The sequence below is a fragment of the Pantherophis guttatus genome, chromosome 4, assembly GCF_059756535.1.
Source record: "Pantherophis guttatus breed Tessera chromosome 4, ASM5975653v1, whole genome shotgun sequence".
In the NCBI taxonomy this organism is placed as follows: domain Eukaryota; kingdom Metazoa; phylum Chordata; class Lepidosauria; order Squamata; family Colubridae; genus Pantherophis; species Pantherophis guttatus.
In genome coordinates, this window is record NC_142066.1 from 105,255,298 (window position 1) to 105,268,585 (window position 13,288).

The 13,288-nt window shown below is 41.1% G+C and overlaps 1 protein-coding gene across 3 annotated transcripts in view; it reads right to left on the reverse strand.

Moving 5' to 3' along the window:
• CNOT10 (CCR4-NOT transcription complex subunit 10) overlaps positions 1-1,132 on the reverse strand; it is a 57,453-nt gene extending 56,321 nt beyond the window's left edge. Inside the window, exon 1 of one of the 3 annotated variants that reach the window (XM_087892530.1) lies at positions 1,005-1,132. Coding sequence is in view for 2 of the 3 variants with exons in the window: in XM_060685825.2 (XP_060541808.1) it covers positions 817-838 (22 nt within the window). In the remaining variant the exon portion in view is untranslated. Of the gene's footprint in view, positions 1-816 lie in introns of all 3 variants that reach the window. The other 2 variants (XM_060685825.2, XM_060685826.2) reach the window with 2 other exon arrangements.
• Positions 1,133-13,288: the final 12,156 nt, after the last annotated feature.

Consider the following 13,288-nt stretch of genomic DNA (forward strand, 5'->3'; position numbering starts at 1 on the left):
TTGAATCACTATGGTTGTTAAGCGAATCATAAAGTTGTTAAGCGAATATGGCATCCCCTATTGTCAGAAGCTCCCTGCAAATTGTTGCAAATCACAATCCCTAAGACTCTTGAATACTGCAACCATTGTAAATACATGATAGTTGCCATGCACCAGAAATTTCATCTTGTGATTGTGCGGATGCTGCAATGGTCATAAATGTGAGAACTGGTCATAAGTCACTTTTTTTAGTGTTGTTGTAACTCTGAATGGTCATTAAATGAATAGTTGTAAGTCTACGTGTATATTATGACAATCAAGCTGAAGTCAAAGAAATCAGGATAGTCTACTAAGTCAATGTTCACCACCACCTATTCCACGATGGAAAGCAAGCGAGACATGGAAACAATATCATTTTATTATGGCTTCTTAAAAATCTGTCACAAGAGGAAATCAGTTCCCCTTACAAAAGATCTCAGTATAACCCAGAAGGGAAGGCCTAAAATCAATGATATAAGGTTACCTATAACCCTAACCCTATGCATTTTTAAAGTTTAGAAAATGTTCACCCAAAACTCTTTCAGGGCAAAAAAGAAGCCATGTCTTTAGCCTTCTCCTGCATCCATTTTCCTAGACGTGAAGCCACTCTTGCCGTCTCCTGAAGCTCCTTAGCCCCTAAGCAAAGCAGCACTTGGGCATCCACTCGACATGCGGAGAGATATATGGGAGACGCCTTCCAACCAATGGCGGCACGAAGTCCTCCAGTGAAGACCATCGGGGGAAGCGGGTAACTGAGAACCCTTGCCTCGCCCTACAAGACCGCTCTTTTGTCCTCACCTCCGCCTTTGTCCGCTGCCATTGATGCCGTGGGAACGATCTATCAATACCTTTGCAGATATTGATATAGATACGCTCCCGGCAGCCGCGGTCTCCACCGGTACAACAGCCCAGCCTCAGAAGTATCGGCTTGAAAAAACAGAGGTACAGAGGGGGAAAAACACACACATCAGTGCGGACTCCCTCACCTTCCGATGGGATTCTACTTTTGTTTCCGGGTTAGGTGACAGGAAAAGGAACCGCGAGTCCCAAGCATCCTCTCGCTGCCCACAGCCCAGAGACGTCACGCAGGGGGAGGACAGAATTCTTCCACGGCTAAGGGGCGGGGCCAGTGCAGGATGGGCAGGACGAGAAGGAAAATATAGAGTTGAGTGGGGTGTTCTGGAAGTTGAAATCCACAGATTTAAAAATTTCCTGCCAATGTTGAGGGCTAATGGATTGCAGCATATTGATGCCGTTATCAGGAATGCGCTTTGGATATTAGGCTTCGCGATCTCTTTCCCGGTGAAATAATCAAGTAATCTCAGATAGAAATCGGTCATCGTCTCCACGTGGTATGGTGATCCTCATGGCTGCTAGCTGCAAATAAAATGCGATTAGGCCGTTTGTGGGGGATGAGCCAGTTCATGTCTATCAATCGCAATGGCTATACATTAACACACAGTATTTTAGTATGTCCCGCAGTTGTTCACTCAAGACAGCATGCTTAACGAGGATATAATGCACTTGCACAACATAATGTTATGTTGGTAAGGTTCCTGTGACTTAGTCTCTTGTATGAATCCTGCCCACCCCTATGATTTGGTGCAGTGTCAACCCAGAAAGTTAGTCAGTTCAAAATTAAATACGTTTTGTGACACAACCAGTACTAGTTAGAGTGGAATCTGATCAGGTAGTCCTCAACTTACAACAGTTCACTGAGTGACCATTCAAAGTTACAAAGGCACTGAAAAAAATGACTTATGACCGTTTTTCACTTACGACCCTTGCAACATCCCCATGGTCACGTGATCAAAATTCAGATACTTGGCAAGTGGGTCATTTATGACAGTTGCAGTGTCCTGGGGTCATGTGATCAGCTTTTTCAACCTGACAAGCAAAGTCAACGGGGAAACCAGATTCACTTAACAACCATATTACTAACTTAACAAATACAATGATTCACTTAACAACTGTGGCAAAAAAAGTCAAAATGGGGCAAAACTCACTTAACAAATATTTCACTTAACCACATAAATTTTGGACTCACTTGTAGTAACTCAAGGACTACCTGTATTGAAGTGGAGCTCAATTTCTGGTCACTTTACAGGCACACATTTGCAATTCTTTGGCAACAATATAAAAGTGATTTAATAATGTCTTCTGGATTTTGTGTTGTGTTGCATTTGTTTTATTTTTGTAATCTGTAATTCATTACTTGGGATATTCTGATAGCCTTTCTTCCGAATTCTAATAAGACTTTTTCTGCTTAGCATTTTCAGAGCCAAAATGGGCTAGAATTAGAAAGATATTAACACACCCATATCCTGCTCAGATGTCTCTGGTTGGCAACTGTAGGAAAAGAATACAGAACTAAGCAGGCTTTTCTATTGCAAAATATTTGCATTAAGGGTTCTCTTCCAGATATAAATGGAATGTGCGATATAACATGAACCTTTTGCTAGTTAATTAACTAAGGTACCGTATTTTCCGGCGTATAAGACGACTTTTTAACACATGAAAATCTTCTCAAAAGTCAGGGGTCATCTTATACGCCGGGTGTCGTTCTCCTGTAACCAAGCAGACCAGCCCGAAAGGCTCTGACGAGCCTTAAATGGCTCTGACGATTCAAGCTCTGACGATCTGCTAATCAGGCAACTCAGCTGGGATCGCCAGAGCCATGGAGAAGGGAAAAAGTTTTCCCCCTCCAGCTTGCTTACCTTAGCTGCTTGCCTTGCTTCGCTTGCCTGAATCCATTCCATCAGCAAGCAACTCCCTGCCTGCAATCAAGCAGGCAGGGAGTTGTGGACTTCAACTCCCAGAATTCCTCAGCCAGCAAAGCAAAGCTGGCTGAGGAATTCTGGGAGTTGAAGTCTACAAGTCTTAAAGTTGCCAAGGTTGGGAGACCCCTGTTCTATTGGGTAAGTTTTTTTCCCCTTTGGGATCTTTAAAAAAAATAGTTAATTGGGGGTTTTTTTAGTTGTTCTTTTTTAGATCTAGCCATTTAAAGTTTAGGAACTTTTAAATTTAGCTTTCATATAAAAATAAAAATAAAATAATATTTGTGCAGCTTTCTGAGATTTAGTATGTTTTTGTAGTGTTTCACTCTAACTACACAAACACACAAAATCTCACAAAGCTGTATGTGGAATTTTGTGTGTGTAAAGTGTGAAAGTTGGGTTTTTGGGCTTTTTGTGGCTGTGTGAGGTTCCTGCTTGTTTCAGGAGCCATTTTGAGTCTAGCACAGCTGCTTTTACATTGTGGGTGAGCCTGTTGTGTTGTGTTGTGTGTGTGTAAAGTGTGAAAGTTGTTTTTTGGGGCTTTTTGTGGCTATGTGAGGTTCCTGCTTGTTGCAGGGGCCATTTTGGGTCTAGCACAGCTGCTTTTACATTGTGGGTGAGCCAGTTGTGTTGTGTTGTGTGTGTGTAAAGTGTGAAAGTTGTTTTTTGGGGCTTTTTGTGGCTGTGTGAGGTTCCTGCTTGTTGCAGGGGCCATTTTGGGTCTAGCACAGCTGCTTTTACATTGTGGGTGAGCCAGTTGATGTTTTTTAATTTTTATTTGGTGTGCATTGGAAGAGGGGTAGTCTTATACGGCGAGTATAGCCCAAACCCTATATTTTAACAGGAAAATTCGGGGGTCGTCTTATACGCCCAGTCGTCTTATACGCCAGAAAATACAGTATGTAGGAAGCACATTACAATGTGAGAAACAGACTCACTAGTCAGAAATTTGACAGTGTCATAAAGTGAAGCAGCAAGCAGTTATTGCAAGTAAAATACGTTCTTTAAGAGCGGGTGGCTAACAGGTAGGTACACTGAGGAATACATTTCTTCAACTTTTTATTCCTTTCACCCAAACCACAAGTCCCTCCTGGCAGCCCCCTTTGACAAAGACCACAGGGTTGCAATCTTCCTGGAATGCCTTTTTCTCCATAAATTTCCCCACACTTAATCTGTTTCCCCACCTTTTGCAATTTCCCTTTTTCCATACTATCTTTTGTCCCCTTTTTTATTTCTTAACCTATATTTCTTGTTACCTTACAATCCTTGCAGCATAAGAAGAATATAAATTACAAGCATTTGTGGATGATTTAGTATTTATTATGGAAGAACCAATAGAAACGGGTCCAAAGTTAATTGAACAAATAGAGGAATATGGAGAAGTAGCGGGACTGAAAATCAATAAAGATAAGACAAAAATTACAGTTAAAAACATGAGAGAAAAACAAAAGAAGCAACTAATGTTAGTTAGATATTTAAGTAGTGAAAAAAGTGAAATATTTGAGCATCCAATTAACTTGAAGGTGTATTACAGTGAAGGAAGATAATTACTATAGACTGAGAAATAAAATTGAGATAGATTTGGAAAAATGGAAAAATTTGCAATTATCACTAATGGGAAGAATAGTGTTAATTAAAATGAATATATTACCAAGAATTTTGTTTCTCTTTCAAACTATTCTGATAAAGGTGGAGAAAAAATATTTTTAAAATTTGAATAAAATGATGTGGAAATACATACAGCAAGGAAAAAAAGCAAGAATTAATCTTAAACTGCTCCAAGATTCTAGAACCATGATGGCGAACCTATGGCATGCGTGCCACAGGTGGCATGTGGAGCCATATCGATGGGCACGCGAGCTCAGCTCCGCCAGCTGATTTTCGGGCCTTCTGGGCCCACTGGAAGTTGGCAAACAGGCCATTTCTGGCCTCCGGAGGGCCTCGGGGAGGGGGAAGGCCGTTTTCACCCTCCCCAGGCTCCTAGAAATGCTCTGGAGCCTGGGGAGGGCGAAAAATGGGCCTACCAGGCCCACAGTGCCATCATGTGCCAAAAACTGGGGAAGCGCAGGGGAGTCGCACACACATGCACAGTGACGGGGCACATAGAATTATAGGTGTGGGCACACACGTGCGCAACTCCCCCACACACACACTCCCCCCACTTTTGGCACACAATGGCAAAAAGGTTAGCCATCACTGTTCTAGAACTAGAGGAGGGTTCAGCTTACCAAACTGGGAACTCTACCATCAAGCAGCGATGTTAACTTGGATGAAAGAATTGATTTTATTGAGAAATGTAAGATTATTGACTTTGGAAGGACATGATTTGCAATTAGGTTGGCACACTTTTCTATGGTATGGGAAAAACAGGATGCATGGATACTTCCAGAGACATTGTATAAGGAATGGTTTGTTAACAGTATGGGAGAGAGTGAAAGAAAAACATTATATGGAAATACCAGTGTGGCTTTCAACAATAGAAGCGTTGACACATCCAAATATGATTAACATGGAAAATATTGTGAGATATAAGGACATTTTAACAGAGAAGGGAGAACTAAAACAGAAACAAGAACTAAAAAAACAAGGGATTGAGACAGACTGGTATACGCAATTGCAAATATAATCAAGATACGATAAAGACTTGAAACAGTATGGTTTTAATTTGGGAAAAACAGAACTGGATGAAATAATGACTGGAATAGATGAAAAAATGATTAAGAAATTGTATAATTACTTATTGCAAATTAGATTAGAAGATGAAGAAGTAAAAGAGACAGTGATAATATGGGCAAAAAATGTTGGTTATACAATAGAATTAGATGGCAACAACTATTGGATAGGAATTATAAATTAACAATGGCAACTGCATATAAAGAAAACTTATATAAAATGTTTTATAGATGGCATATGTCACCAGAAAGGTTAGCAAAAATGTTTAAAGATAAATCAGCTAAATGTTGGAAATGTCTGCACTTGCCGGGATCATATTACCATATGTGGTGGTCATGTATAGAATCAAAAAGTTATTGGATTAGAACACAGACATGGTTAGAGGAAATGATATACCAGCGTATAGAATTAAAACCAGATATTTTTCTATTGGGTATTTTATCAGAGAGATATAGTAAAGAAAATACGTATTAATTATACATGTAATAACAGCAGCAAGAATTGTATTTGTACAAAATTGGAAGGTAGAAAAAATCCCGTCAGAAGGTGAAGTAATAAAGAAGATTACTGTGCAGAAATGAACAGATTAACATTAAGAATAAAAGATAAAGAGGAATCGGTGTATTTCAAGACATGGGGATGATTTTATGTATGTTTAGAAAAGAAATATGAATAAAAGATGACAGATTAATAAATTAGACAATGTGATGGTAAATGAGAGAGAAGACAAAAAGAAATAGAAACTCAGATGACAATTGTATAAATGGAAAAGGGGGATGGGGGGAAAGGAAAAAATGTTACTACATAAATGTACAACCATGATGATATATGTGTAATTGGTAAAATAGAAAAGAAATTGAAAAGAAAGTATATATTAATAGAAAATCGGGGCTGCTTGGATATTAAGGGAAATATTGGACAACAAGGGAGAGAGAATGGAGAGAGGAGTAGAGGGTAAGATAGGAGGGGAGAAGGAGAGAGGAACAGAAGAAAGGGAAAAGGAGAGGAAGAAAGGGAGGGGAAAAGGAGAAAAGGTTAGAAAGGGGGGAAAGAAGGGGGAAGGGAAGGGAAAGGAGGAGGAAGGAGAGGAGGAAAGAAGAAAGTAGAAAAGGATAGAAGAAGGCAGGAAGGGAAAGAGAGAAGAAGGATTGTTGTAAAATAAGGGAGAAGAAAGGGTAGAAGAGCAACCCCGAATATAATTTTTTTTAAAAAATTCTTTAGAAAATATGTATATGTGAGATTAATTATGGGTAAGAGAATGTACATTTACAATATATTTATAAGAAATAAAATAAAAAACTTTTTAAAAAAAATGTCCTAATATCTCACATCTCTTAAAAGTTTCTTTGCAAAAACATTCTCTCCATTAGTTTCTTACAATCCTTCCTTTTCTTTTTTTTACACAATTTTTGCTTTTTGCATTTTTCTAACAGGTGGTTCCACATGATCTTTCTAACCTTGACAACATTATGTTGCATTCTTTGTCCAGATCAAGTCTTGGTCCCTTTCTTTGTCTGCTGCTTCTTCTCCAAGAATAGCTTCATTTTAGGGAGGAGATTTCAGGGGTATTTGCTTGGAGATTGCTGTTTCTATTAACCTTTGCACTAAGTCCCCCAACAACATCCCAGAGCTACTAGCACCCCTGCCACTGCTACTAAAGAAGTAAAGATTGATACTGCCATACCTTTCCATTTTCCAAACCAAGAATTCAGCCAACCTATCCCTGAGTTCAGTTCTCATTCTGCTAGAGTGGTTAGGCCTTATAAAGCCCTGGTAATTGTTCCATCAGGAACAGTGTTATTTGGAATAAAAGTGCAGCATCTACCTCCTAGCATTATACATACCCCTCCTTTCTCTGCCAATACCATGTCTAAAGCCATTCTATTTTCCCAGGTCATTCTACTAGTAACATCTAATTGTGCAGCTATTACACAACATCCCTTGTGTAATTGATAAATATGTTGATTACAATAGATATAATTGATCGAATCTACATTCTTATTTATAGTCACCCACCAAAATAGTGATTCGAACTCAGCAGCTGTCTGGTTTCAGGCCTTATCCTCTAGAGACCCCAATGGCATCCAGGTACACTCCATCATCAAATGTGTTTGCAACACATCTCTTTTTATTCTACTGTTTTCCTTTATTACCTTATCTTTTTCAAATGCCAGGGTAAATGGATTAGCCAATTGAACAATTACACAATCCTTGCCCAATTTGGGGGAAGTACATGGCTTAATAGCTTTCCCTTACAGTACCACACAAGTCAGCTCTAGGAATGCTCATTCTGGAATAATTCCTCTTTTTGACTGCTGTGGTTACATCTTGTCAGGTGTGCCTCCATTCAAAACCCAAGAAAGGAAAACCCCCAACTCCATGTTTGTAGAGAAAAGTACTTTTACTGAGTTTGAACTGATAGCAATGAAAGAAAAGCAAGATCTGAAGCAAAAGGTGCGAAAGTTACATATTGAAAGTATCCCCAAATCCCTCCCTCAAGGATTCAGGGTAAATGTCCAATCCCCATCCCAATTAGTGTCATATGGGCAGCATTTTCAGGTGTTTTCGTCCATCTGGTATTCTGGGATGGTTGACCTTGACTGGGCATAAACAAGTCCATACAGCTGCACAGTAGAACATAGGAGCAATCCTCCCTATTTGTTCACATAGGGCATCTCTCTCCAACTCACATCCCCCACCCAAATGCCAAATCCCCACTCCCCCCGTTACTATGGCAGCTGATAGCAGGCAAGCATCATAGAGGCTGACATTTGGCCCTCCTGCAGGAGAGGTCCACTCCATAGTCCACTCAAGGAAGCAGCTAAGCCTTGGCTTTGCTTCTCTATTTGTCTTTAGAAGATTAGTAATAGGCAATGCAATTTTAGCAAAAGGGAATGAATTGTAGATAAAAGTTAGCAAAGCCTAGGAAGCTTTGCAGCTGCTTGCAGGTGCATGGGGTCACCCACATAACACCTGAGGTATTGTTCTAGTACCGAGTTAGTCCTTTCACAAGCCCATTTGTCTGCGGATGGTGGGAGGAGCTTAGCCCTTGGGTGGAGCCTAACAACCTCAGGAACTCCCTCCAGAAGTGGGAGGTGAACTGGATCCCTCTGTCCGAAATTATTCATTCAGGAACACTGTGCAACCTATACACCTGCTGAATAAACAGCTTAACCAACACCTTTGCTGAGGGAATCTTGGGCATGGTACAAAGTGCACCTGCTTGGAGAACAAGTCCGTAATCACTCAAATAACTGTATTTCCACCCCTTTCAGGTAGTTCAACAATAAAGTCCATGGATATCTCCTTCCAAGGAGCTCCAGGCCTGGCAACGTTCTGGGGTAACCCAGGCAGCTTCCCAGGTGGTCTCTTGGCAGAAGCACACACAGGACAGCTACTGACGTATGCCTCTATGTCCTTCTTCAGTGAGGGCCACCAAAACTGTCGTTTAACTAAGTGTAATATCTTTACAAACCCAAAATGTCGAGCAGCTTTTGTATCGTGGGCTTGTTGTAACACTTCTCCCCTCAGGCTGGAGGGGATGTACAACTTAGCATCCATCCATGTGAGACCATCATGAACAGTACACTCCTTTGAGTGGGATATGAACCAGTCATCAGTTTTTAGTGCTTCTTTTAACTGCTCGCTTAAATCAGTAGATAGTTTCAGGTCCCCCTTCCCCTGGACTCTGGTGACTATGGGAGCAGACAACTGCTTAGAGGGAATAACTGGCAGATTACTTCCGGCCATGTGCTATTATATTGGGGCAATTTCGAGAGAGCATCTGCCGTATAATTCTTCCCCCCAGGAAGGTAGCGCAAAGAGAAATTAAACCGATTAAAGTGTTGTGTCCAATGGACTTGTTTGGGCAACAACTTCCGGGGTGTTTTTAGGGCCTCTTAGATTCTTATGGCCTGTCCACACCTCAAAAGGGTGTTTTGCCCCTTCGAGGAAATGCCTCCAAGTTAATAGGGCCCATCAGACAGCAAAAGTTTCCTTCTCCCAGATTGCCCATCTCCTTTCAGTTTCAGTTAATTTACAGGAGGTGTAGGCGCAGAGTTGTAAAGTTCCAGCAGCATTGGCTTGAAGTAACACTGGCCCCACAGCCACATCACTGGTGTCGGCATGGACTACGAAAGGGCCTCCATGTCGGGATGCTTAAGGACAGGGTTGACTGCAAACAATCATTTCAATTTCTCAAAAGATGCCTGGCACTCCATGGTCCACTCGATGGGGCGGCTAGGCTTTGGCTTAGCCTCTCCCTTTGTTTTTAGGAGATTGGTAATGGGTAATACAATTTTTGCAAATGAGGGAATGAATTGCCGATAAAAGTTGGCAAAGCATAAGAAGCTTTGCAGTTGCTTGCAGGTGCATGGAGGCGCCCATTCCAAGACTGCCCGGACTTTCTCTGGATCCATTTCAATACCCTCATGCGATATGCAGTAACCCAGATAGTCAATCTTACTCTGGTGAAACTCCCACTTTGACAATTTAGCATATAGCTCAGCAGCCCTGAGTTTTTTCAGGACTGAGCGCACTATTTTTACATATTCTTCCATGGTCTCAGTGTAAATAAGAGTGTCACCTAGGTAGACCAGGACCCTCTTGTAAAGATGTTCATGTAGCACCTCATTAATCAATTGCATGAATACCACCGGTGCCCCCGTAACCCGAACGGAAGCACCCTAAACTGGAAACAACCCAAAGGGCAATTGAAGGCAGTTTTCCATTCGTCCCTTTCCTTAATTCAAACTCTGTAGTAAACCTCTCTCAAGTCCAGCTTAGTGAAAATCTTCCCCTTTGCCAGATGAGATAACATGTCCTTCATAAGGGGAAGTGGGTAAACATTTTCTACACAAATGGTGTTAAGGTTTTTGTAGTCGACACACAGGCAAAGAGAGCCATCCTTTTTCTCCTGGAACAGCACCGGGGCGGCCACTCATGGCCTAGCTGGTTGGATGAAGCCCCGTTTCAGGTTTTTATCAATAAAGTTTCGCAATTCCTCCAGCTCACAAGGGGTTATGGAGTAGATCTTTGGTTTAGGGAATTTCATCCCTGGGAGAATTTCTATTCTGTAGTCCATGGGCCAATGGGGTGGAAGCACTATCTGATGCTCTCTCACTGAATGCCTCCCTGAGGTCCCAATATTCCTGAGGAATTTTCTCCTCCCCAGCAATGCATTCACTCACTGCTGCTGCCAGCTCCTTTGCGGCTTTGGCCATGCAGAAGGGTTTCCCCGCTTTCTTCCCCTGTGAGGTGGAACGAATGCTCCAATTCACATGAGGGTTCCATTTCCAGAGCCAGGGTAGTCCGAGCAAGACTTTCCATTCCGGGGGCTACAATAAAATTCAAAGTCTCTCCATCCACATCTCAACCAGCTCGGTCACAAAATGGGCTGGGCCCCTCACCCAGCTACTGACCCATCCAACTGGAAAAATGCTATGGGCACTTTCATTGTCCTCAGTCTCAGTCCCATTTTTTCCACCACCTCTGGGCTAATTACATACCTAGTACACCCAGAGTCCAAAAGAGCTAGCATCTTCCCCTGGGCGCAGGATGATGGCACCCTTAACTCCACCGGGATGGTCATAGGGCCCATGTGCTGATTTACCAGGGGGTCATCATCGGTGTCAGTTTCGCTGTCCCCTGGGCTGGCCAGAGCTCCCAACTCCTCCAGGCCTGGAGGAGCGAACTCAACGACTTCCACACCTTTCAGGGCTGTTTTGTGATTCTTTGCTGGCTGCTTCTCAGCTCTCTTTTCTCCAGCTGAGGTCAGCTTGGAGCCAGGTTTGGAGAAACAATCAGCAGCTTGGTGCCCCTCCTTTCCACATCTGAAGCATGCAGTGGACCTGGGCTTGGAAGCTGCTTTGGCAGCTCTAAGGGTCTCTTTCAGGGCAGAGGGGGAAGGCTTGTTCCAGCTGCACACACACACCCGTATCTATCTCTGGCCTGGTCAATTTCCACATCAGCCGCCAACACATACCAGCACTGCAGGTCTCAGGGGGCCCCTCAGGAACAACAGCCTTGGTAGATGTCCTCATTGAGGCCATCCTTGTAGCATTACATCAGGGCCTCTGCGGACCACCCTCACATGTGGACAACCAGCTCGCGAAATTCCTGGGTGTATTCAGCCACTGATCTCTTCCCCTGGGTTACGGTTTTCGTTCTTTTTTTTTATTTTAAAAAACAAACTTTATTGAATTTTAAAATATTAACAAGAAAAAAAAAAGAGAAAATATACAGATTTTCTCACTCATAAAATTTACATTTTCCATCCACAGTTACACTAATATACTAAATGCATGTGATTATATAAACACATATATACAAATATACAAACAGTGACTTATTTACCTATTCTATCTATCAGACGGTGCTTTTTTTTTATTACTTGCATTTCCCCTAATTTTTATCTTTACCCTTTTTTCCTTTGATTTATCCACTTATACCATCTATTCCATACTATAAAATATTTTGAGTCTTCCTTGTCTTTTAATTCAAGAGTTAATTTATCCATTTCTGCACGTGTAAATTTTTTGAATTACTTCCTGATCTGTTGGCATACGATCTGTTTTCCACAGTTGTGCTATAGCCAGTCGGGCCGCCGTAATTATGTGTAGTGTCAAATATTTTATGTCTTTTCTAATATTCCTTTTTATCATGCCTAATAGGAAAACTTCAGGTTCTAATTCAATTTGTTGATCTATTATTTCTACTATCCATGTTTTTATTTTTTTCCAATATTTCTTTATTTCTGGGCAAAGCCACCAAACATGGAAAAAAGTACCCTGAGCTTTTTTACATTTCAACACACAGGATTTACATTCGGGTACATTTTCGCTAGTCTCGAGGGAGCTAGATACCACCTATACCACATCTTATAATGGTTCTCCTTGTATGCTGTGATTTTATCATACTATAATTATTTTCCCATGCCCTCTCCCAATCTTCTAACTGTATATTATGCCCGATGTTCTTTGCCCAAGCTATCATCTGTCCTTTTACCAGTTCTTCTGCCAAGTCAAATTCTAATAAGTATTTGTAAGTTTTGGAAACTAGTTTTCCTTCTTTGGATTCTAATAATTTATCTAATCTGTTTGGTTTTGGATCTATTCCTCCCTTTTCCTGATCTTTTCTGTATCTTATTTTTATTTGTGAATAGAGCCACCAGTCTATTAATATTCCTTGTTCATTGAGTTCTTCCCTTGTTTTCAAAACTCCTTGTGGATCTAACATTTCTCTGTATCTTAACAATTTTTGTTTTACTAATAAATTGGGATGGGTTATTGCTTCTATCGTTAATAACCAGCCGGTAACTTTCATATAATGTTTGCTTTTTATCTCTTGCCATATGTCAATTAATGATTTCCTAATAATATGGTTATTAAAATGCTTAAATATTTTATTTCTAGGACTCCATAAAAAGGCATGCCATCCCTTCATTAAGTCGTGGCCTTCTAAATTTAATAATCTTTGATTTTCCAGGGTTACCCATTCTTTAATCCATGTTAAGATTGAGGCTTTATAATATTTTTCTCATGCCGGGAGTCCAAATCCGCCTCTAGTTTTATCATCTTGTCGTATACTTAATGTTTATCCCTAAGTATTTCACTTTTTTAACTATCTGCAATCCTGAATCTTTTGCTAACTTCTCTACCTGTTTTGTTATTATATTTTTTGTTATCATTTTAGTCTTCTCCTTGTTAATTTTTAGACCGGCTACCTTTCCATGGCTCAGGACCAGGGTACTTACGAGACCGCCTCCTGCCACCAGTAGCCTCTCACCGACCAGTTCGCTCCCATAGAGAGGGGCTCCTCGG